Source organism: Mus caroli, unplaced genomic scaffold (genome assembly GCF_978045245.1).
Source record: "Mus caroli unplaced genomic scaffold, Mus_caroli_1 scaffold_19, whole genome shotgun sequence".
NCBI lineage: Eukaryota > Metazoa > Chordata > Mammalia > Rodentia > Muridae > Mus > Mus caroli.
Genome location: NW_028227274.1, coordinates 34,181,154 through 34,205,839, shown reverse-complemented (window position 1 = coordinate 34,205,839; position 24,686 = coordinate 34,181,154). Strand labels below are relative to the sequence as shown.

The 24,686-nt window shown below is 45.5% G+C and overlaps 3 protein-coding genes across 3 annotated transcripts; 1 reads left to right on the top strand and 2 right to left on the bottom strand.

Moving 5' to 3' along the window:
- Positions 1–923: 923 nt before the first annotated feature.
- Positions 924–14,403, bottom strand: Ik (IK cytokine). Its single transcript, XM_085833418.1, has 20 exons — positions 14,293–14,403; positions 13,401–13,467; positions 11,624–11,716; positions 10,854–10,913; positions 10,359–10,526; positions 10,090–10,204; positions 9,801–9,871; positions 9,648–9,694; positions 7,818–7,981; positions 6,609–6,717; positions 5,415–5,454; positions 5,064–5,289; positions 4,800–4,818; positions 3,866–3,951; positions 3,014–3,087; positions 2,770–2,827; positions 1,897–1,985; positions 1,603–1,711; positions 1,241–1,275; positions 924–1,148 (listed from the first exon to the last, which is right to left on the bottom strand). The coding sequence occupies exons 1-20, from the start codon at positions 14,306–14,308 to the stop codon at positions 1,121–1,123; spliced, it is 1,674 nt and encodes a 557-aa protein (XP_085689544.1). The 5' UTR covers positions 14,309–14,403; the 3' UTR covers positions 924–1,120.
- A 114-nt stretch (positions 14,404–14,517) lies between these two features.
- On the top strand, positions 14,518–16,598 carry Ndufa2 (NADH:ubiquinone oxidoreductase subunit A2). The gene is made up of 3 exons (XM_021150477.2): positions 14,518–14,663; positions 14,790–14,896; positions 16,398–16,598. The coding sequence occupies exons 1-3, from the start codon at positions 14,563–14,565 to the stop codon at positions 16,487–16,489; spliced, it is 300 nt and encodes a 99-aa protein (XP_021006136.1). The 5' UTR covers positions 14,518–14,562; the 3' UTR covers positions 16,490–16,598.
- Positions 16,599–16,696: 98 nt separating this feature from the next.
- Tmco6 (transmembrane and coiled-coil domains 6) lies at positions 16,697–22,908 on the bottom strand. The gene is made up of 12 exons (XM_021150476.2): positions 22,791–22,908; positions 22,547–22,659; positions 21,242–21,357; positions 20,956–21,139; positions 20,613–20,717; positions 20,366–20,451; positions 20,068–20,184; positions 19,748–19,859; positions 19,467–19,653; positions 17,884–17,978; positions 17,219–17,386; positions 16,697–17,015 (listed from the first exon to the last, which is right to left on the bottom strand). Exons 1-12 carry the CDS (start codon positions 22,873–22,875, stop codon positions 16,899–16,901), a joined length of 1,485 nt encoding a protein of 494 aa, XP_021006135.1. The 5' UTR covers positions 22,876–22,908; the 3' UTR covers positions 16,697–16,898.
- Between the last annotated feature and the right edge of the window lie 1,778 nt (positions 22,909–24,686).

Below are 24,686 nucleotides of genomic sequence, written 5' to 3'. Positions count from 1 at the left end.
GAGCAGAAAGGAGACTATTAGTAGACCTACCCTGGGCCTTGACAAACTCCTCAGGGTGAAGGATCAAAAGGATATACCAGTTTTAACCTCAAGGTACCTACCACCCATTAGTCTCTTAATTTTGACTCTAGGTGTCTAGCCAAGGTCTTGAGTTTAATTCAACACTATTAGTGCTCCTCAAAGGCATAAATACATGAAAGGATTTTGTTTCCACAGGTGACTTTCATTAATACAGCTTCACTAAGAGCTTGATTAAGCCTATGGAGCTGTAACAAGCTATCAGGATGCTCTTAATCCACAGAGAATCTCTACTCTTGGATTAGGACCCTGGCCAGATAGGTCTGGCCATTCAACTTGACGATTCTCTTACCCACCAGTGACTCTTTCTTCCCTTCTCCCCTGGAAACGGGCCTAGTAAACAGCCTTACTGTCTAGGAACCTTGAATCAGTACAGGAAAAACACAGCATACTCAATGAAATAAAGAAATGAAAACACTTGACTGTTCCTAGGTATGGTGGAGGTTTAGTGTAGATGAGGGAAGAGCATGCCAGAGGCATTCGGAAGGGTGAAATGAACAAGATCCTAAACCAGGCCATGTAAGGAGGTGACAGGAGGGAGGGGGTTACCTGGAGCAGCAGCCAAGTGGCCAACGGGAGTTGTAACCAAAATGGATGGGTTATATAAGAATCAGAGAAGCTGAAGGAAAGGGAAGCCCAGGAGTTGAGGGTAAAGGTAAAGGGTAGGGTATGACACCAGGAGGATCCTGGAACAGGTAGGGACTGAGGTATGTTGGGAGAACTGGCAGCCAACATCACTCCGATATGCTGACAGGCACCTCAGATGAGACCTAACATTCAATACAACTACTGAACTCCAGAACTTCATGGGACCCTAAGAAGAAATGCCCAACACAGAAAAGACAGCAGGTTTAACTACATTTAATGGAACATGCTGGACATGGTGTTGCATTGCCATTAATCTTAGCATTTGGGACACAGATCTATAAAGAGTTATACAATAAACATTTATGAACTTTCACAAACAACAGCAGTTTGCAACCTCTGAGGAACTGGAGAACAGCCACTAAGAACGCCGCGTGGAGACGGCTGGGACTAGAGATTAGTACTTTGGTCTTTTCACTTCGACCCTGAAATCAAAAGAGAAGTAGATCAGCACAGGATCAGTACACTGAACAGTTCTCACCAGGCCCAAAGACAAAGAGGGAGGGATGCCGCTTACCCATCTGCTTCCATCCTCTTCCTCTTCTCAATGATCTGTAAAAGGACAGCCGTACTTTATATGCATGCTGTTAGTGACCTAAGTCCACCTAAAGCTCAAAGACGGCCTCTCTCAATTTCCATGACTGCTCCACCACCCAACTGAAACCCTCCCACCTAAGAAAGAGTCCACTATGCCAGTGGTGGCGCACGCCTTTAATTCAAACACTCAGGAGGCAGAGGCAGGCAGATTCCTGAGTTCAAGGACAGCTTGGTCTACAGAGTGAGTTCCAGGACAGCCAAGACTACACACTACAAACCATCTCGAAAAAAACAAAACAACAACAAAAAAGAAAGAAAAAAGGAAAGAAAGAATCTACTAACTGCACTTATTTTCTTCCACTGTCGATCAAGCTCTGCCTTATCATTGGTTTCTTTGAATCGTCTGGTTTTCCGTCCTTCAGACATCTTGATGCCATACTGGAATGCAGCCCTGTAAAGGGCCATTGTGGGAAGAAAGCATTAGAGGTCTCATAGCAGTAGGAAGGTTTTCTTAAAGGGCTCTGTGGGCAAAGGACCTATCTGGACCATTGCAGCTACACTACAGTGTACCGCTTAACCCAATATGGGCTGTTCACCAAAACTCCACGTCCTCACTCTCTGCTCACGTGTACTCACTTGGGCAGAGCCTCCTTGTTGTTCATGTACTCGCTGTATTCCTCCTGAGTATCGAAGTCCCAGCGGCCTAAGGGACCCTTCTTGTTACCCTGTAGTACAGCACATAGAGCAATCAGTGGAAAAGGAATTTTCTCTGAAATAAAACCAGGCACCCACAATTCCAGATAATATCCACGAGTAATAAATCTTACCCTACTATTTCCTATGTACTTACAACACACACATTACTCTGAACAATAAACATATACCTTAATTCTAACAAAAATTCTAAAGTGAGAATTACATTTCTATTTTCCTGATATAGAAACAAAGACATTTGTAAACAGGGAAGGAACATGACAAGGCCACAAAAGCAAATGGCAGAAGTAAAATTAAACATTAAACAAGGCTCCAAAATTAAACCAAGTTCTTGGGTATGTGACTCAGCAATAAAGCACTCGCTCAGCATATGTGAAGCCCTTGGTTTGATCCACATGACATCAGAAAACAAGAAGTTTCTCCGAGTCTGGGATGTACTAGCGGAGATGCTAAGGTTCCTAGGTCCAATCCCCAGCAGGGAAAAGTACATAAGCTTTCTTTTATTTGGGCATGGCAGTGCACACCTGTCATCTAAAATCCCAGGAACAGAGAAGTAGAGGCAAGGGCATCAAGAGTTTTAATTCCTCCCCAGCTACATGTCCAGCCTGGGCTACAAGAGCCTGTCACAAAACCACAAAACCACGTTTCTAAGCAATCACCACATGAGAGAAGTGTCTCCTAAAAGTTGTTCTCTGACCTCAAGGTCATGAATGGCACATAACTAAATATAAAATGGTTTTTTTGATTACTGATCAAAGGTCCCCAACATCCATAAACACTCTTTTAACTTCATACCTGGTCCATTTTGCTATAATCTACCTCTTCATCACTATCTACAGCCATGTCATCCATCCTAAAGAGAAAGAACAGTTAAAACGATGCTTTCAATCCATATTACTTTAATTCAGAACGCACCTGATAAACATCCCAGAACTAAACAGAATTCACCCTAGTAGAAAGTACCCTTAGCTCCCAACAGGTCAAATTTACATCTCATCAGCCAGTCATCCCAACCTCCCTTAACTAGGGTCTCACTTACGTGGCTGGATAGCATTCTGCATAACTGTTGGACATGCCAAAGAAATCACCCAGCTGCTTCTTATCTTCTGGCTTCTTCAACTTATGCTATGTTAAAGAAAATTCCATCACTGACAGAAGATTCAGGCAAGAGGGACCAGAGACTAAAGGCTTCAACATGAACATTTCAGAAGCCAGCTGTAAGCCTGAACTGGTTCTCTGGTTGATATATACCACTTCATCCTAGCCAAAACACAGCATAAAAGAGAGCAAAGACAGGAACAAAGAAACAACTGGGGGTAGATGAAAAGAAAATGGCTCTCTACAACCCAGAAACAGCCAGGCATAAATAAGAGTGCATGTCTCAGCACTCAAAAGACAGATGCAGGAGGATCTCAAGTTACAGGCCAGCCTAAGCCACAGAGAGAGAGATGCTGTCTGTACTGGCTGGTTTTGTGTCAACTTGACACAGCTGGACTTATCACAGAGAAAGGAGCCTCCTTGATGAAATGCCTTCATGAGATCCAGTTGTGAGGCATTTTCTCAATTAGTGATCAAGAGGGGGAAGGCCCATTGTGGGTGGTCCATCTCTGGCTAATAGTCCTGGGTTCTATAAGAAGCTGAGCAAATCAGGGGAAGCAAGCCAATAACATCCCTCCATGGCTTCTGCGTCAGCTCCTGCTTCGTACCCTGTGTGAGTTCCAGTCCTGACTTCCTCTGGTGATGAACAGCAGTATGGAAGTGTAAGCTGAATAAACCCTTTCCTCCCCAACTTGCTTCTTGGACATAATGTTTGTGCAGAAATACAAACCCTGACTAACATACTGTCTCAATATAAATAAGATAATTAAAACCCAGAAAGAAATATAAATACAGGATATGATTCAGTGCCTTCCCAGCCAGCAGACCCAGCAAACTTCTCATTGATGGACTTGATCAACTCTTTTGCAGACCCAGGTCCTGGAAGAAGAGACAACTCTGCTTAGACTTGAACTCGTGTTTTTACAATCTCCTCCTACTAACCTGATTCCAGCCTTAAAAATGTTCTTATGGGGGCTGGAGAGATGGCTCAGTGGTTAAGAGCACCGACTGCTCTTCCAAAGGTCCTGAGTTCAAATCCCAGCAACCATATGGTGGCTCACAACCATCTGTAATGAGATCTGCTGCCCTCTTTTGGTGTATGTGAAGACAGCTACAGTGTACTTAGATATAATAATAAATAAATAAAAATCTTTTTAAAAAAATGTTCTTATGGGACTCACAAGATAGCTAGCAGGCAATAACCCGCTAGCAAGCCCAACAACCTGAGTTTAATTCCAGGAATCAGATAAATGTGGTAGTTCTAAGGGTTTTGTTTTTGTTTAACTTTTGCTTGCATTTGAGGCAGTCTTACCATGTAGCCCAGGCTGACCTAGGACTATGGAGTTTAGGCTGGCCTTGAACTTCTGATCTTACCTCAGCCTCCAGAATGCTGAGATTACAGGTGAGTACAACCATACTTGTAAAGTAAAGGATTCCTTTTATCTATCTAGACCTTAACCAAAACTCCAACTAATGAGCAACTCTGGTTCCCAGGGTAACTAGAACACTCCATACTCAAGCTCAGCTTCACCTCAAAACTTCAGAACTGAAGAACTTAGATGTAACAGCAGATGTGTCCTGCCTAGTCCATAAAGTAAGACATCATTCTTATGAGAGCCCCAAACCAGGCAGTCCCCCAAATGCTGCCGTCATCAGTTGAGAGCAGCAGTGTTCTGCAAGGCGAGCAGCCTGTTGGAGGAATGCAAGACGCTGTAGACACAACCCACCTTTGTCAACATCCATGGGCTGAAAAGAAAACAAAACTGAAGTCAGTATCATTATGAGGAATTTCCATTCATCTCTTCCTCAAATCTGAACTGATTCCCTAATCCACTTCTGCCCCATTTCCAAGATGGTTCCCACCTCGTTTAGCTGAACAGTTATTACTGTAAAACTACCAAGCTACTAAGGAGGAAATGGGTCCTGTGCCTGGCTAGAAAGGTATTTCTATGGTCAGTTTTCACAGCCTGGTGTCAGAGCCCACATCTCACCTCATCGTCCACTTTTGGCTTCTCAAAGTAGCTGTGCCTTTTCTTTTCCTCCTCTCGTTCCCGTTCTCGGTCTCGCTCTCTCTCCCTCTCCCGGTCTCGCTCCCGGTCTCGCTCCCGGTCTCTGTCCCGTTCCCGATCGCGTTCACGTTCCCGGTATCTCTCACGCTCCTTGTCCCGAGGTGTCTTGGTTGTGGAAGGAACGTAATCCCCAATGTCTTCAAAAATGCTGGGAAAACCAGGTTCCACTAATTGTTAAAATCATATATACCCATGATGGCCATTTCTCCAAGAGGGCCAAAGACAAGACACACAAATATTTTGTTCACAGATGCATGGGGCTGGAATACATACTTCATGTCAGCCTCAGGAGGTTTCTTCTCTTCCAGTTTTCCTGCATTGTAAAGAGCATCTCTCAGTACTTTCTTAATTTTTTTTTAATATTTTTTATTAGGTATTTTCCTCATTTCCATTTCCAATGGTATCCCAAAAGTCCCCCATACCCTCCCACCCACTCCCCTACCCACCCACTCCCACTTTTTGGCCCTGGAGTTTCCCTGTACTGGGGCATATAAAGTTTGCAAGTCCAATGGGCCTCTCTTTCCAGTGACGGCCAACTAGGTCATCTTTTGATACATATGCAGCTAGAGTCAAGAGCTCCGGGGTACTGGTTAGTTCATAATGTTGTTCCACCTAATAGAGTTGCAGATCCCTTTAGCTCCTTGGGTACTTTCTCTAGCTCCTCCATTGGGGGCCCTGTGATCCATCCAATAGCTGACTGTGAGCATCCACTTCTGTGTTTGCTAGGCCCCGGGCTTTCTAAATTTTTAAAATAATGTTCTATATTTTAAAAAAAAGTGAGGAGGGGGGATTTGTAAGGGTGGGATGGAAGGAGTGGGAAGCCGCAATTGGGATTAAGTGAATAAAAAAACCATGCTATATTCTGCAATTAAGTAATTAATTTTTTAAAAAATGAGGCATGCCTTCAGTCCCAGTACTCAGGACACAGAGGCAGGCAGATCTCTGTGGCCAGCCTGGTCTATATATTGAATTCCAGGGCAGTCAAGACTACATAAAGAGACCCAGTCGAAAACACAAATCACCACCAACAAAATAACAGTTTTTATGTGTGTGGCTTTTTTGCCTATTTGTATGTCTGTGTACCACGTATGTGCCTGGTGCACTCAAAGGCAAGAAGAGAGCTCTGGATCCCCTGGGAACTGGATGGCTGTGAGCATCCCTGAGAGTGTTGGGAATCGAGCCTGGATGCTTTTTACTACTGAGCCTCTTCAGCAGCCTCAGCCTTTTAACCCTCTGCTGTTTAAAATACACAAAACCTTCCCACTCTCCTTGATGCTTCAAACCCAACCAGTGGGTTCGGACTGGGGCAAACAGAATTTACACACACTTCTACCCCAATGCTCCATTTCATCCTTTCCTCCACTACAGAAGCCATCCAATGTCTACAAGATAGAGGCTTCAAGAGACTTTGTCTTCACCATCAATGACCCTCCCAGAGCAAAGTTTCCTTCCCTTCCCATAAGGTACCTTTATCCTTCTTCTTGAGCTTCTTGTTTCGGGTCCCCTGCCTCAGGTATGACAAAATCTGGGTGAGCTTGCTAATAACAATGTCATTTGTAGTCAGTGTAGTCTGGGCCTGGAAAACACAAGAAGCAACAATAATATCCCTCTTAGCAGGAATCTCACTGTCTTACTATCCATTTACTTAAATTCAAAGACAAGTTATATACAGTTGTTAGCTAGGTATAGGACTCGCAAGAAGGTGTAATGAAGAGACACTCCAAACAGATGAAATGGTATGAAAAAAGGCCCTGGATCAAAAGTTAATATAAACATTCAAGAAACCAAGATTTAAAGAACATGCTGAAAAAAGGCTAGAATCCAGCTGTTGCAGGGCCTGTTTACTCTGAACCCTAAGAACAAGAAACCACAGAAAACTTCTACACAGTGGTGTAACAAAAATTTGCACTTATAAAATATCACCTTAGTCATGTGTAAAATCTATTAATGGAAAGTAGAGAGAGATTCAAATAATGGTGTTAAAAGAGTACAAGGTTCAAGCTAGGCGTGGTAGCGCACGCCTTTAATCCCAGCACTCAGGAGGCAGAGGCAGGCAGATTTCTGAGTTCGAGGCCAGCCTGGTCTACAAAGTGAGTTCCAGGACAGCCAGGGCTACACAGAGAAACCCTGTCTCGGAAACCAGAGAGTACAAGGTTTCCTTTGAGGAATATACTAGTAGAATGGTAGTGGCTATACAATTTAGTGAATATAAAACTATTTGCTGTGGACACTAAAAGGGTAGATTATATAGCATGGGAATTACATTTCAATAAAAACAATACACTGGCTGGTTGTTGGTGTTGTACACTTTTGATCCCAGCACTCAGGAAGGCAGAGAAAGAGCTGAGTTTTGAGGCCAGCTTGGTCAACAGAGCGACTTCCAGGACAGCCAAGGGTATACAGAGAAACCTTAACTTGAAAAATCAAACCAACCAAACAATAACAACAAAAACACACTGAACTAGAAATAGGAAAAATCGTCTTTTAATAGCTCCAGTAAGAAACTGTGGTTTAGACAAGAACATTGCTGGTGGAGACAAATGTACTCAACTGAGACTGAGGGGATTTTTTAAAATAAAAATAAAACGAACATGAGGATACAGTAGATAAGGAACAGGACAAGGGCCAGGCAGATTTGAAGATTCTATGACGGGCTCTCAGAACTTGGTTACTCACCTCCATAGTGGGGCAATCAGCTTTGCTGCGTATGAGAGTGGTGGGGATATCTGTGTCTGCGTACTCATCATCCAGGTCTACTACATAGGCCATACGTCCTGGTAAGAACAGCTCATTTCGCTCATATGATTTACTCTTGAAAAGCATCCGATACACATTTCGGCCTATATAAAGGAAAAGATTAGCAAACAGCCAGTGTAACTTCCATTGTTAGTAGACATTTATCACCTACTCTGTGCTAAGAATCAGCCACTCTACCACAGTACATCTTCAAAAAACCCTATGCTGTCATATAAGCATTATTACTTTTTACTGGCTAAAATACTAAAGCTGCCACACGGTGATGGTTAATGCCTTTAATTCCAATTCCTCGGGAGGCAGAGGCAGGTGGATCTCTGTGGGTTCAAGGCCAGCCTGGTCTATAGAGCTATTTCCAGATTAGCTAGGGCTACAAAAAGATACCCCTTCTCAAAACAAACAAGCAAACAAACAAAGAATATAAAGCTAAGCCAGGAGTAGAGACACAAACCTTTAATCCCAGCACTCAGGAGGCAGAGGCAGGTGAATCTCTGTGTAGCCCTGGCCATCCTGGAACCCACTCTGCAGACCAGGCTGGCCTCGAACTCAGAGAGATCCATCTGCCTCGTGCACCAGCTCCACCAAGCTGGTTTAAGATTTTATTAATGACAACAGAAAAACACTTCACTGCAAGCTCATTATACACACTTTTATGCATTTCATTTCTCTTTATTTCTAAACAATCACACAGGTACACATTAAGCTAACTTTATATATGAGAAAAGTGAGCAAAGTACACACTTAGTGGGATTTCATCAGAAGGAATCAAATCCAGGTCTCTCCACATTCTTTAATCTATGACCATGCTACATTCTTTTCATGTGTGTACACGTGAAAGCCAACAGTCATTTGTAGTGTCAGCCCTTAAACACCATCCTCTTATTGGTCGGGAGTTCACCAAGTTGACTAAGCAGGCTAGTCAGCAAGACCAAGGAATCCACCTGTCTCTAGGCCCCCAGCATTGAAATTATAAGAGTGCCACCATACCCAGCTTTTATATATGGGTTCTAGGTATCAATTCAGGTCTTCCTGCCTGAGCTTGTAAAAAGATACACTTTACCAACTGAATTATCTCTCTAGTCATCCATGCTACCTTCTCTATATTTTTGTTATTTTGTTATTTATGTTCAGCTTTTAAAAAATTAATTGGCTTTATTTATTTACTCTTTTACTTACTTTGTCTTTGAGATGGGAGTCTCATGATGCAGCCCAGGCTTGCCCTACTCTTAGTCAAGACCATCTTCCAAATGCTGGGACTATAGGTATGCGTCACCATGCTAGCAGTTATTTTGAGTTTTTCAAAGCAGGGACTTGCTAAGTACCCAATGCTGGCCTTTAACTGGCCATCTTCCCACTTCAGCCATGTGAGCTCTAAGTCTACAAGGATGCGCCATCACTTCCCACCTATCCACCCTTCTCTGATACACACATAGAAAAGACATGGAAAGGCTCCTGTCTAACTGAAGAGACATAAATGATATGAAAAATAATTAAGTCCATGTCTGGGTCCACTGAAAATATTTCATGCCAGGTGGTGATGGCCCATGTTTAATCCCAGCACTTGGGAGGCAGAAGCAAACAGATCTCTGTGGGTTTGAGGCCAGAACTACAAAGTGAGTTCCAGGACAGCCAGGGCTACACAGAGAACCCCTGTCAGGAAAAAAAAAAACAAAAAAAAAAACCAAAAAAACAATAAACTTCCTTATAATCCTCGTAAAATGCAATCACTACTATAGAAACTACTCTACTCACCAAGGCGTGTTTTAAATTCAATTTTGTTCTCAGGATCCTCATCTTTCCTAAAAATAGGAGAAGAAAATATTGGGGGGTGGGGCAGTATAAAGAACAGAAAATGTCCACTATAAGTGTTCACTTCCACTGTCAAGCCCTCTGCTGCTGACTCACTTGGTTTCCTTTTGGGGCTTTTCCATGAGTTCCTCTTCCTCCTTCTCTTTGCTGGCAATCTCAGCGCGCACCTGACCAAGTACACAAGTGTAAAAGGAAGGAAGGATCCGGGCCCTTAACCACACCAGGGCGACAGACAAGACTTCCCCAAGGAATTCAGTCACAAGTTCTACAGACAGGGCACCTATAATTCTGCCAAACTAATGGTCTGGACAATCATGTGTCTTTCACTTTACAAATCCAAACATGAACACTACTATTTCTCTCCACATCTTCAAATAGAACTCACCTTTTGAAGCAACGCAAAATCCAAACCTTTCACCAAATGGGTGTGTTCCATATCACCACCCAAGAATTTGGACTCCTGAATCAACTGTCTTCTCTTCTCTGCTGCTGATTTGTCCCTGAATAACGAAACAGTCATGTTGAAAGAGTCCTTTATGAATGACAAATTCCTTCTGAGATGTCACAGTGTGCTGCAGAGTAGGTTAAAAAACATATAGTGTGACTGTGTCTCTGATAGGATGAAAACAGGCCTTAGGATCCCCCTTTACTCACGCCTCAGCAGTGGGGCCCACAGCCCTGTAGTTGGCTGTGGTACTTATCAGCTCAGTTTCCTCATAGTCTTTGTTCACACCATCTCTCCGTTCCTTGGCACGGTCCCGGTATTTCTCTGCGAGTTCTCTCTCTCTCTCAATTTCTTGCTGGCGAAGCTTGGCATAATAACTGTGACCAGAGAAAGGAAATGTAACAGCTTACCAACTCCTATATCAAGGCCAACACAAATGTTCCTCTTTCCCTATACCTTTAAGTAGCTCTCTGTGGTGAAAACTATGTATGTCCTGATAGAACTGCCAGTCAACTCTTGATTGTCATCAACCTCAGAAATTCAGTTCCCTCTAATGCAGATTTTCTCTTTGACTACTACCACATGCCCTCTCAGAGATGTACCTGCACGGTAGGAAGCCCCCATCCGTTACTAGTAACTCCTCTACTCCTTTGCCCATAAACAGTGCTCCCCTTACAAAGCAATCTCCTCCACTATCCCTTTACCTTTTCTTTTTCCTCCTTCGTGCAGCTGGGTCTTCATCCTCATTGTACTCCCTTGGCATCCTAGAAGATACAAGAAACTCACTCATAGGAAAATTATGCCCCAGCCCTTAAAACTCACAAGGCATTGAGAACACATCAGAGGCTGAGATAACAGGATAAATTCAAGGCCAGCCTGAACTACATGGTAAAGTCCAGTCAAGTCTAGACAATGTCTCAAAAAAAAAAAAAAAAGAAAAGAGCAGAACAGCCAGTTTTGACAGCACACACCTTTGTGCTCAGTACTCAGTAGGTCTCTGTGAGCACAAGGCCAACCTTGTTTACACAGTGACAAGGCCAGCTAGCCAGCCATGGTTATATAGTCAGACTATTCTTAAATAAGAGAGAGAAAAAACAAAAACAACAAAATACAAAAACCAGTGCTGATCAGGCAGTCATAATATTATCAATATCTGTATCACTCAAGTTTTAAAAAGTATCATAAATATTTACTTGACATTAACATTAGACACCATTCAAAAAAACCTGTTGTAGACTATACAGTAATAATAACAGGCCCAGAAATCTGTCCATTTGTACAAGCAATGACTCTGTTACTAATACTCATGAAGGAATAATAAGAACCCAGAGCATCCCAGTCATCACTGAAACTTCAGTCTTTATAGAAAAAAAAAAAAATCGGAAGCAGAGGCTTTAAAAGAGCTCTGGCTTTTGAGAGTCTACCAAACTCCGGTTCCACAGAAATGGACAGACAGGAATAAAAGAAGACTCACTCATGGTGACGTGACTTAGAAGGTGGTGCAGAAGTAGGTGCAGCTCTTGGGGTCATAAGAAGTTTCCTGAAGTCTTCATTGGTAAGTTTTGATCTGTAAGAAATTGCAAAAAAAATTAGAGTTAGTAGCCAATAGGAAAGAAGCCTGTAAAATACATGGATTAACTTTACTGAAACAACAGAAATGCCAATTTCAACACATTACTGTTAACTGCTGAAAGTTCTTGCTTTTGTTTTTGTTTTGTTTTGTTTTTTAAGACAGGGTTTCTCTGCGTAGTCCTGGCCATCCTAGAACTTAACTTTATAGACTAAGCTGTCCTCAATCTCAGAGAACTGCCTGCCTCTCCCTCCCAGATACTGGGATTAAAAGTATGTGCCACCACCTCCTGCTCAGAAGTTTCACTGAATCAAATGTGAGTGAAACTTTGGAGCACGGATACTCTCATATAGTTTTAGGAATGCTGTGATTGGGGAGGTGGGGGTGGGGGCTTAATCCTTTCCTAAAACAAGGCACACAACAAAGGAGAAGGTTTAGTCAAGAATGAGACTTGGTCACTCTGGCACATATAGTGACAAAAGATGAAAACAATGAGGCAGGAGGATCGCTAATCTGAAGCAAGCCTGGACTATACCTTAAAGGGTAAGACTATAAGGCCCTAGGTTCAATCCTCACAGCATTACCAGAGGGTGGGGGGTGGGGGGGGCAGAGAGACAGAGAGAAAGAGAGAAAGAGAGAGAGATTCTTAGGTTGGAGTGTAGGAGTACATGCATATAATCCCAGCACTTGAGAGGCTGAGACAGGAGGATGATCAGATTAAATCCTTTCTCAAACAAGTAAATAACAATTTTAAAAGAAACAAGGTATAGTAGTTCTGTATGAGCCTGCAACCTCCGCACTTGGGAGACTCGAGGGAGGAGGATGCCAAAGAGCCCTCTATCTCCAAAAGAGAGGGCTGGGGAGAGAGCAAAGTGGGAAAAGTGCTCGTTGTACAAGCCTAACAGTCCAAGTTCAGGTCTCCAGATCTGAGGCAAGAGCTGGGCACAGCAGTCCAAGTGTCTGTAATCCGAGCACCACCCTTCTCAGGAGATGGGAAGCAGGAACAGAAGAATCATCAGAAGCTGCAGGCCTACCAACCTGGCTGCCAGCAGCGAACCAAAGAAACCCTATCTCATAGCAAAGTGGAAGATGGAGCCCTAACCCCAAGGTTATCCCCTCATCTCCACATGTGCACCTACCCACACACTCAAAGTAATAATAAATGTAAATGGGATTGAAATTGGGAAGTTACAAAAGATAATTTCACTCTCATTTCCAATGCTTAATTTTCACCAGGGAAAATTCCTAAATATGTAATAAAGCAACACAAACACTAGACTCTTCCTGGCCATAACTTCCCTTCTAATAATTCACTTAAGAGTCACAGAAATAAAGATTAATGCTCCAAATTTTTTCCTTTTCTTTTTTTTTTTTTTTTTGGGGGGGGGGGTCCATAATTACAACCTTACTGAAAAACTGACACCAAAACAATCATTTTATATAACTTACAAAATTAAGCATAATTACACCATCTTGTTAAGGTAAATGAACTCATGACAAAGCTTTCTGTAGAAAAAATAAGTTTAGCATGTTGTATAGGTTAGCATTTTCCTTTCAATAAACCATCTTCTATGAACTGCTGGAGCATTTTTTGCCAACAAAATACTCTGAATTCTTTCACCCTCACTACTATCTCTCTTGCTCATTGCTAAACCCATTCCTCCAAAGACAAAATACTCACTGGTGGAAGGAATGAGGATCATCCACATCGTGGCCATCTGGAGCCAAAGGGTTAGAGAAAGGCTCACCTTAAAGGAAAAAAAAAATGACATTAAATCAATCACTCGTTTAATGTGTGAAGTTCCGTACAAGAACTAGCGATTATAAAAACAAACAACATAGTAGGCAAGAAGAGGAGCAACGATTATGCAGTAATGCTGAACTGGGAGGAATACAAGAAACTATTACCAGAAACTGGGAATGGTGACCCACACCTGTAATCCCAGCACCAGGGAGATTGAGGCAGCAAGACCTTCGAGATTTCGAGGCCAGTTAGTGCTACGCATCCAGATTATCTCAAAAGGAAACGAGCAAAAGAGCAGTTTTGTGGCGGCAGACACCTGTCACCCCAGCACTTGACTAGTGGAGACAGAAAGACCCCTGCGTTTTAGATCCTAACTCACTCGTAAAAAATAAATAGTTATAAAGCCGGGTTTCCTTAAACGACGACCTGACCCCCTCCACCCCCAACCCCCAAAGATCGCTCCTAAAGCACTACGCACTACATCAGCATCCGGTAATCCCAAATACATGGGACTTTGAGGTTTGCCTCAGAGCGTTAGCGAGCACCTCCCCTCCCGCGTCAAATAAATAAACCATGTCCCTAAAAGAGAGGCACAAGCCATGGTTTACTAAGGAAGGGATAGGGAGGTAGAGCTGCCTCAAAAAATTCAAAACGCCGGTCCTCCACAAAAGAAACCAAACTTGAGGGCAGCTCAGCTGGGCCTCTCCTAAGGACCAATGGTTCGCGCGGCTCCATCAGTCACACGACACCCGGCTTAAATTCAGCAAACTCGACCAGCCTAGTGTCTCTAGTCCCGCGGGCAGGAAAGAGTGGTCGACTCGAGCCTTACTATCTCGTTCTGGCATTTTGGCAGCGGCCTCTCAACGTCTGCAATCGCGAAATGTCCCCAAACAAGACAGCGGCGACAAACTTTTATCCACAATGCACCTCGAAAACCTGCCTTTCTTCGCGTCACCACACGCTACCTCCTGTCATTGGCTAAGATTTATCCCGCCCCCTTCCCTGCGTCGTCCAATCGACGGCGAAGACTAGAGGGCCCGCTATTGGTCCGATTAAGGTGCCTGAAAGGTCGTGATTGGGCGCGCCTTTGCTAACAAAGATGGCGGCCGCCGCTGCTAGCCGAGCGGTGGGCGCAAAGCTGGGGCTGCGTGAGATTCGCGTTCACTTATGCCAGCGTTCCCCAGGCAGCCAGGGTGTGAGGTGAGGCGGAAGCGTGGGAAGGCGAGTGGGCTTCGGAAGCTGGAGCTATGACCTTGACCTCCGGGGAGGGGCGGGGGCTGTGTACCTTTGCCCGCTAGCGGCAGCCTCTCTCTTCCCCCCCTGCAGAGATTTCATCGTGCAACGGTACGTGGAGCTGAAGAAGGCGCACCCCGACCTGCCCATTCTGATCCGCGAATGTTCGGAGGTGCAGCCCAAGCTTTGGGCCCGCTATGGTGAGTACTGGTCGCCGGAGGTCAGGGGCCCGGGTTGCAGAATACGGGATGGAGAGATGAAGGGGCCTCCCAACGTCCTGGGAAAACGGGGCTGAAGGACCAAAACTCGCACTGATAAAGGAATTCACATTTACTTAGTTGTGTGGTGCTTTTTATTCACGGCAGCGTGTATATATGGGGTCTAACTGGGTCTTGGGCTAGACTCAGGAAATTTTTGCAGTTTCAGAGTGTACTTTATGGAAAAGACTTGCGTCTCCATGTCAGCGTAGGTCATTCAGAATCACTTCTTAGCCAGTACAAATTCAGGGACTGAGAATTTTAGCAGCGTTGAGCACTTTATGCTTACAGCTTACGCTGGGTACTTTAACTCATTCTCATGATGATGTTGTGAATGGGTGCTTTTCTTTTGTAAATATAGAAAGCTGAGTCTAAACACTATGGAACACGCCTAAAGTTACGCAGCTCAAATAGAATAGGATTGAGCTTTTGCACCTTGTGCCCCTTCCTTATAGCATTCTATGGTTGGCTCCCATCATTCAAGTTGTTACTTACCCCTAACTGCATATTACTGTCTCAAAGAGGCATTCCTGAGCCAGCCTGTAAATCCCAGCTTTAGATACTCCCAGGCAGAAGCAGGAGGACCACAAACTCAAGGCCTGTCCGAGGCTATAGTGTGATCAATGCCTGAGTAGGAAATTTAGTGAAATGTTATCTCAAAATTCCAAAGATACAAAGAAAACGGTAATTGCCGTTCATGTGAGAGGCACTGGGTTTGATCATCAGTACCAAACTGAGGCATTCCCTGACATTGCCTCCTAAATTACACTAGTCCTAGTTATAACCAAAATCTGAAATTTTGTTAATAGGTTGACTAACAGTAAATAGGTAATACTTCAACTAAATGGTACCATTTTAATCATTTCAACCCTGACAAAGGACTTTCTGTGGGTGGGGAGAGTCACATCCTACTACAAATTTGTTGTAATCAAGACTCCTATAAACTAATAAAACAAGTTTCCTCCTAAAGCACACAGAAGGACAGACAGAACTTTAAAGCACACAGAAGGACAGACAGAAGTAACTTTAGTGTGTAGTGCTGTGCGTGCATAGTACCACATAGTATGCTAAGTGGGCTATAGCCAGCCAGAAAGTGGACAGTCAGCGAAAGCTAGACCCCGGTCAGTAGTTTATGCCTACAGTGACCTTACAGCATCAGACACATTTCTTCCCATACAAAATGCTACTAGGGACTGGGATTTCTTAATCGATTGACCTAATTAATGCTAAGTACAGCAAAGCCACTTTTTTTTTTTTTAAAGGCAGGATTGTATATAGCCATAGCCAGCCCGGAACTGGCTGTGTAGCCATGAGCCACTATGTTCAGTGAACCGTACCTCTTTCCTTTCTTATCCTAACAACTTTGAAAAAATACCTTTTATAATTTTGTGTAGCCTTTATAATTTGGATATGCAGGATATTCATTTGAATCCCCTTTCCTCAGCTTTTGGCCAAGAGAAGACAGTGTCTCTGAACAATCTGAGTGCTGATGAGGTAACCAGAGCCATGCAGAATGTGCTAAGCGGCAAAGCCTGAAGGTCTCCACTAAGGACTGTGAGCGAGAGCACCCGAACCTGCTGGACTGAAGACAATGTGGGGAAATGTGTGCTTTGGGTCCTTATAAAGCTTACGCTGTACAGTGTCACTTCAGAATGTCCTCCTCATTACCTTCTCCCTCTTACTGCACAACACTGAGGCAAAGTAGTTTTATATAAAAATACTGCTTTATTTCTCCTCAAAAAAAAAAAAAAAAAAAAAAAAAACCCACCAGGTGCCAGCTGTGATGTCGAATGTCATTAGCCAACTTGCTGAAGAGCATGAAGCAAGACGATCTCAAGTGCAACACCATACTCAGGTATAACAAAAAGCTACTAGCTTCTAAAGTGAAGTAGGAGACCCTAGGATAAATACACTGCAGGGTAAAGGGTGATGTTGAGCAGCCAGGTCATCCATGGGTAGCAGCTATCTGCTGGAGAGCGTGTATCCTCTCCTGAAGCTGAGTTTCCTCCTGGTGCTTTTCTAGGGCCTGCAGCCCTGACTGCTGCAGGAAGGCTCGGGCAGCCTGAGGATAGAGAAGGACAGACATTTAAACTCTAAAGCCCAAATCCTGGAGCCCCATGGGCCAGCCCACTTCTTAGATGGTGCATTCCTGACAAGATGAAGGTTCTGACCTTCAGCCCACATAGGCTAGCCTTGCCCAGAGAAACGGACTGGAAGAGAAGAGCACCATGGTAGGATCAGTGGCTTCTGAACAAGCAGACCCACCTCTGGCTGATACAAGAATAGCAGCTGCAGCAGCTCCAAACTCTGGCCTACAACTTCAGTGTCAGAGAGAGCCAGTGTGTTAAGCAAGCAGGAGAGCAGGGGTCCTGGCCACAACCGCTGGCAGTAAGCTGGACCCTTCTCTACGACATTGCCCAGAACTGTGAGCACCTGCAGACACAAAGACATGCCCCGCCCCCAACAAAAGATGAAAACCAAAACTTGTAACAGGATAAGCAAGGGTGGCTATGTACCCAAGTACTACCGCAGGCTCTTCTGCATGTCATTCCCACATCCACCTCTGAGCCACTACCCATGCATAAGGGAAGAGATTGGTGCTTCCAGTAGTTTGTTGATTTGTTCAAGGACCATAAGCAGTAGTCAGGCTACACCTAGACTGTACTAGCTCTGAAACCATACCACACCACCTACCAGCTCTCAATTAAGGGTACTTAAGAAAGCCCGGGTCAGCTGGCTGTGGTGGCACACGCCTTTAATCCCAGCACTTGGGAGGCAGAGGCAGGTGGATTTCTGAGTTCCAGGACAGCCAGGGCTACACAGAGAAACCCTGCCTCGGAAAAAAAAAAAAAAAAAAGAAAGCCCAGGTCTGTTCTTCCTGTTTGCTTTGACCAGTAGTCCATTAATTCAGATGTTAGGCCAGTACATACCAACATGCATACTGCATTTGATAGTGGCAGCAACTGCAAGAGCGGCTCGATCAGATCCAGAGAGAGCAAGGAGGTACAAAAAGTAGGACTGTTTGCTGAAAAGGAAAATGTCACATGAAGTACCTTTAGCTCTGACCTGCTACCCCCACGATCCTACCCACTACAAGCTAGGCCATGAAGAACTAGCCTCTCTATAAAGGTCCATATCCTGCTCAGTCTCAAATAAGTATGCCTACTCGCCAAACGAGAGGCATATGGGCCTTCAGGGATAAGAAACATGTCCCTGGAGCATGTGCAAGCAGACGTTAGCATCTTCCTGGAGTCTCTGCACCCCCACGCCCCAGTCCATGAGGCCCCTGACCAAGAAGGATAAGAGTATCAGATACCTTTTTTTGTTTGTTTGTTTGTTTGTTTGTTTGTTTGTTTGTTTTTTGAGACAGGGTTTCTCTGTGTAGCCCTGGCTATCTTGGAACTCACTCTGTAGACCTGGCTGGCCTCGAACTCAGAAATCCACCTGCCTCTGCCTCCCAAGTGCTGGGATTAAAGGCGTCGTAAGCCACCACTACCAAGCTTCAGATATTTCCTTAACTACCTCTTTGAGGAACCACCATTTCCAGATCTCAGATAAGGACTGATGGGACAGCAACTCCTCCCAAGGGGAGATGGGTGCATTCTGTCCTGGTGTTGAAGTCCCCTGCCCTCAGTTCTTTCAGCTCAACTGTTCCCACTTCCTGTCTCTAGTAGCTTCAAGCTCTGAGGTCAGTGTACCCAGAGGCTAAACATGCCATGAAAGAAAGGGTTTTGTGTATGTTATATGTATATACATGGCATCCAGTACTCAACATGTGAACACATACTAAGAAGTTATGGGGGCCCATTTGTGTGTGTACTACAGATGAACTCTCTCGGGTGTGCAAGACACACTATGTCCACATGGGGGAGCTCTTCCTTCATTTTCCGTCTCCTAATTGCAGGAACTTGAAGCCTAGGGTGGCCACATGCCCCAGCATTTTCAGAATGACTAGGTCAAAAGAGACCTTTGGCTAACTGGGTCTACAAGACGTGCACTTCATCTGGAAGATGCTTCTGACCGAAGCTTCAATAGAGTCTTATTTACAGAGCATCCGTGGCAATAATTGGTGAACAAGCTAAAGCTGAGAGACAGGAAGAGGTGTGGGGTGGTTAACCCTGAGGAAGAGGTAGGGATCCCTGGGATTGCTTTCATCCCATTCTGAAGGAACTAAGACCCAGGCAATTTATTGGGGAAGTGGAGAGGAAAAGATTGCCTGACAGCCATGGGTAGAGGGAGGGAGGGAGGGCCTTCCTTCAAAGGGGTCCTTTTAGGGACCCAAGGACCCACCCCTGCAAGATGGTTGTAAGATGAGAGACCTTCACTAACAGGGTAGGGAAAGGTGTGGACTCCTCCTGTAGTTTTTGAATTGTTCCCACACACACCCACCCCCTTATTCTCTTGACTTTCTCTCAATCTGTATTTTGTTTCCTAACAAATCTACCCTTCCTTGGCCTTAATAAATATTTTAATGGTGGTAAAAGATCAGGCCTAGGCAGAATGTAATGGATACCAGTGAGGTTGTTGAGGAGCCAGAGGCCCTCAGGTAGCAAGGCAGGCTGTTTCTGAAGGAAGAACTGGAGAAAGATAAATAAGGCTGCCACAAGTCGCTCGTCTCTGAGCTCCATTTGCTGTCCCATGACCTCCGCTGGCACTTCTGTTAACAGGTTGCTTAGACACCGAAGCACGGGGCATGCAAGCTGCAAAGACAAGTTGAGCGTAATAGAAAGAGAAAGACACAGCAGAGACACACAGGCAGAGTGTAAAGCAAGCCCCACACATCCTTTCCCTTACCAGCTCTAGTCCCACATCATCCATTCTCTGCACAGCCCCAGCCAAGTCCAACAGCAGCAGTGCCAACGTGGGCAGAGCCCCATGGGTGAGGAGCACAGCATTGTTGACCTGGCTGGGTGACAGGAAGCAGGCAGTCACTATCAAGTCAATCCTACCTTGAAGCTACAAAACAACCCAGTCTGTGGGTTTCCTAAGCAAAAGAAAGCACCACGGAGGGATGAAAACTCACCAAAGCTATTCCAAAAACAAAATTCAGTCTGAAGAGTTAAGTCATATGTAGGGAGCCCCAGGAAAGACATTTTTCCCAATTGGCCTGTTACCTGCAGATGATATAGTGAAGGCACCAAGCAAACTCCATGGCAACCCCAAGGTTCAGTTTCGGGCCTGGTTGCATCAACCGTAGCATCTGCTGGGGAAGACTGGAATCCAGAATAGAGCTGCCAGCAAAAGCAAACTGTGAGCAGGAACCAGGGAGATACCAATGGCTCCTCTCAAACACTTATAATGAGAAAGTATCCAACCCCCAAATTATCTGTAACACGGCTGTCAAAATGTGGAGATCAGAAGTGATCAAGCACCCATGAGATAGTCATCCATAGCTGGGCATCGTTTACTCACGGAATGATCTTCTCTGGGGCTTCCTTAGCCTGCAGAAGCTGGGACAAGGCATATCCAAGCGCTTCCAGCACAGCCACATGGGGGGACTAGAAACAGACGGGGTAGAGATTGGACAGGAAAATGGGTCAAAAGGACCCAGGCTTAACCCTCTGAAAAGGGTAGAGGTTGGAGCTACCTGGCTAAGCCAGTGAGCATGTGGCAAGAAGCTAGGGAGGCTTGCCAGGGAGAGACCAAGGGAAGCACTCACCTGGATGCAGGCAGCAAAGGCTGGGACAATGCCCTGCGGCAGGAGCTGCTTTCTCACAGCCTCGCTCTCCACAATGAGGTTCCCCAGTGTGTACAGACACAGCTCCTGAGAGCAGGCAACAGAAGCACTGGGCTGGGCTCATCTCATACCAAGCCATCGAGCGATAGGAGAAGGAAGATGGCATGTCCCTGTCCTCGAAGCTCACAAGAGAGGGGAGATGATGGGTGTGTGCATGTTTTGTTTTGTTTTGTTTTAAATTTTCCTGTACCTGCCAGCTCAAGCCGACCCCAAAGGTATATGTAAACTCTAACCCCGGAGCAAGGTTAAAAGGGACAAGCCTTACTATGAAGTCTGAGCTGTGACCAGAGAGGTAGGTGAGGAGGTAGGAAGTAGCTGGCAGGCAGGCCTCAGCCACTGCAGACTGCTCAGAATGAGAGAGCTCATGAAGGCACCGAGCCGCCTCAAGCTGCAACAGAGCCCGGTTGCTGGTCAAGAGCCCGACAAGGGTCCGCACGCTGCCCTCCAGCCTGCATGAATGACACCAGAACCCTGCTAAGCCTGGGGTCTATCCCCTCCACTCTCTTGTCCCTAGAAAGCCCCAGCCAACCACTCGTACCACCAACACCGACCTGATGAAGGTTTGCTGCGTGTCAGGGTGCTGCAAGCCTCGACGAAGGCTGACCAGAGCCTTCTCCCTTTCCTTTTCATCTGTTCCCCGTTGGGCGAGCCGAAGGAACTGCTGAACCTGGGTCCCAGAACAGGAAAAGGGTGACATGTAATTGCCATGAAGCACACCTTAAGTCTCTCATCTACCAACTTCATCTGTGACATCTTCAATATCAACACATTCAGAACACATTCAGAACTTGTTATTGGTAACCATATGGCCTGGCATGGTGGAACAAACCAAGTTTGAGGCCAGCCTGGTCTACACAGTAAGTTCCAGGACAGCTGGAGCTACCGAGAGACCTTATCTCAAAAGACAAACCAACGAACTAATATGGCTACTAAGCACCATCTTGCAGGCAAGTTTGTTAGGCAAGGGATCCTGGGAGCCCTATCTCCAACTCCCAAAGAATCTGAACCTGATTCAGCAACTGAAAAAATGAGACTATCTACTCCACCTTCTTATAGGGCTACTTCCAGGATAATATTAAAGCTCTCCACCTGGCAAAACCTCCTCCTTTGACCTGTCCTCCCATGCAAAGTACAGTCCAGCGACACCTACAAACATCTTTAAATATGAACATCTATTGCCTCTGTCTGTGGTATACTCCAGACTCTCTATTTTTCTGATTTCTGCTCTTCGTGGCCTCAGGGAAGTTAGTACTTTCTGGCTTCCTCCAACAAACGTATGAGTTTTTCTTGTGCCCAAATTTTCCTCCTATGATAAAAATGATAAGAACTCTGTTTCCACTGGGCAGTGGTGGCACACGCCTTTAATCCCAGCGCTTGGGAGGCAGAGGCAGGCGGATTTCTGAGTTCGAGGCCAGCCTGGTTTAGAGCGTGAGTTCCAGGACAGCCGGGGCTATACAGAAAAACCCTGTCTTGAAAATAAAAAAATAAAAACAAACAAACAAAACTCTGTTTCCTTCATTGGTAGTGCCTGTGTTAATATATTACTTGACAGAGCAGTTGCTCCTAGGCTATAATGTTTAGTCATTATATGGTTCCTTTATGCCAGGACTTTGAGCATTGAGGCACACAATGACTGACAAGAGGGAGCTCAGAGTGTTCAAAGACACTAGAGGGACCATAGACTCGGGAACTCTTTAAAGAGGTTTTAAAACAATAGGCAATGACTTGATGGACTGTTAGAAGGATGCGGGGCACTGAGTGGTACAGGGTAGTTCATCCTGTTTCCGGCTTGATCCAGCGAATAGCTGGAGGTTAAGAGTGGCTGGCATTCGGACGTGGGTTGCCCAGCCTCTCACCTCGGCTTCCCCAAGGAGCACAGCTGCACTCTGGCCTCCGACTTCTTCCGGGGCGTCTTCCCTCAGCAGCCTCTTGCTGACTAACTGCTGCTCCCTCCGCGCCTTCCGCAGGGCTGGGGGCAGAGGAACGGCTCAGTTAAGGATGAGAAGCTCGGGAGCACACACTCGGCTCAGAGCCAGGAGTCTCTTCCCTACTTCCAACCGCCACATGTGCATTTCCCCTGGCTTCCTCGTCTATCCACACCTGCCTCCCGCTCCCGCCGGCGGCGCCGCAGCTCCTCCACCCCAAACGCCAGCGTCCTGAGGCGGCCCTGCCGCCGATTCCACATCTTGCAGCCAAAGCTACGGCGCGCCCCGAGGAAGGTTGGGACTGCGCAGGCGCTGAACAAAAACCCGAAGGCCAGAAAAAAAAAAAAACAGTCCACTCCCCGCAACAGGGGTGAAGGGTGGGGTTTGCGTGAGGGCGGGGCGGTGACGCAAGAGCGGGGCGACGGGGCGAGGGCGTGGTCAAGCCGGAATTTCGAAGTTGGTAGGCGGACTCTGCTGTCTCTCAGAACTCAAGCTCGTGAGGCCTGCGGTGTTAATTCACTGATTACTCGGCTTCCACTGATGAGCACTTCCTACATTGAGCGATGGCTTTAAGAGAGTATGTACTACTCTTCTGGAAGGGTTCTGGGACCAATTTCCAGCACTCAGGCAGCTCTCAACGACCTATCTGTAACTCCAGTTCCTGCACGCATGTGATGCCATGCAGGCACACTAGGCATACCATAAAAATAAATCTTTCTGGGCTTGGTGGCACACGCTTGTAATTCCAACACTCAGGAAGCAAAAGCAGGATTCCTGAGAGTTTGAGACTACTTGGCTCACTTACCGAGTTCTAGGCCAGCCAGGGCTACGTAGTAGAAGAATCCTATAAAAGTAACTTTTATCCGCCTGATCTAGTTAGTTGTCACCTCCAAGGCTCACTGCCTTTGTCTACTAACTAGTCCTGGAAGCTTCTAGCCTCAGTACCATCTAATCTCGGCCTAGAATATTTTCAACCTCTGAGATTGGCAGCTAAATAAGATCACCCCCTTCCTAGTTGTTGGCTGATTCAACTCTGCTGTTCTGGCTCAAACTCCTCACCAAGCTGACTGATTCAACCTGGCTTCTCTCTCTGAGTTTTTGCTCCGTTTAGCATGTAAGGGTCCATGATTCGCCAAAGAATGATACCCCAGACTCAAATAAACGCAAAGAGTGTTTTATTCTGCAGAAGTCCAGCATGCTGGAGTCTCCCATTACCCAGATAAACAGACAACCAAGTGAGCTTGCAAGCCTGATTTAAAGCACATTAGGGAATTCCCGGATAGATGACCTCTATGTTAATCTGTTGGGTCCATCTCTACGGACATTCCATTACCAGGGTGTGGGGGTGCTGGGGAGGTCTGGAGACTGTTGCTGAGGAAATAGCTGAGGAATTCTGGAAACTGCTGCTAACCCATTGTCCTTTCTCTGGCCAGGTGGCAGGGCAGCTTTTGAGGCCCAGAATTGCCCAGTTCTTGGCTCCTCATTCTCCAGATCATTCTTTCTTCATCCACGTGTCTAGCTCTCTCTGCAACGTGTCTCTGTACAACTATCCCAGTAAAAATGCCTCTGTTGCCTCTGCTGCTGCCACAGCAGCCTCCTCCTCCTCCTTTTCCTCTTCTTCCTCCTCCCTCCCTCCCCTTCTTCCCCCCTCCTTCTTCCCCCCTCCCCTTCTTCCCCCCTCCCCACTGTCCCTTAAGTAGCTTCCCTTTCTCTTCTCTGAGAGTTGGGCATATCCTAGTCTGTCAAACCTTTCTCTAATTTGCCACTTGAAGTCACTTTCAAACATGGTTGATTCCTTCTACAAACTAACTTTCTATGTGGTCAAATATCTTGCAGCAGGATCCCTTTTAGAAGGGGGAAGGGGTAGTAACTAAAAATGAATCTTTTTATTTAATAGACATTTAGTTATTTATTTATGTGTGTATGTGTGTGAGTGTTTTAACTGTGCACTGTTTAGATACCCAGTGCCTGTGGAGGCCAGAGGACAGTATCAGAGTCCCTGGAACCAGAGTTAAAGACGGGTTTTGTTTATTTCTTACCATTCCCTGGTCACTCCTAACAATAGCCAATC

Excerpts from the sequence above, each read along its gene's own strand:
- Ndufa2 (XM_021150477.2), top strand. The coding sequence starts at position 14,563 with ATGGCGGCCGCCGCTGCTAGCCGAGCGGTGGGCGCAAAGCTGGGGCTG. Across the intron at positions 14,664-14,789 it reads CCAGGCAGCCAGGGTGTGAG|AGATTTCATCGTGCAACGGT; the intron begins GTGAGGCGGAAG and ends CCCCCCCTGCAG. Across the intron at positions 14,897-16,397 it reads CAAGCTTTGGGCCCGCTATG|CTTTTGGCCAAGAGAAGACA; the intron begins GTGAGTACTGGT and ends CCCTTTCCTCAG.
- Tmco6 (XM_021150476.2), bottom strand. The coding sequence starts at position 22,875 with ATGTGGAATCGGCGGCAGGGCCGCCTCAGGACGCTGGCGTTTGGGGTG. Across the intron at positions 21,358-22,546 it reads TGCTCCTTGGGGAAGCCGAG|GTTCAGCAGTTCCTTCGGCT; the intron begins GTGAGAGGCTGG and ends TCTGGGACCCAG. Across the intron at positions 17,016-17,218 it reads TATTCTTGTATCAGCCAGAG|GCTGCCCGAGCCTTCCTGCA; the intron begins GTGGGTCTGCTT and ends CTCTATCCTCAG.
- Ik (XM_085833418.1), bottom strand. Across the intron at positions 2,828-3,013 it reads GCAGAATGCTATCCAGCCAC|GATGGATGACATGGCTGTAG; the intron begins GTAAGTGAGACC and ends CTTTCTCTTTAG. Across the intron at positions 1,276-1,602 it reads AGTGGAAGAAAATAAGTGCA|ATCATTGAGAAGAGGAAGAG; the intron begins GTTAGTAGATTC and ends GTCCTTTTACAG.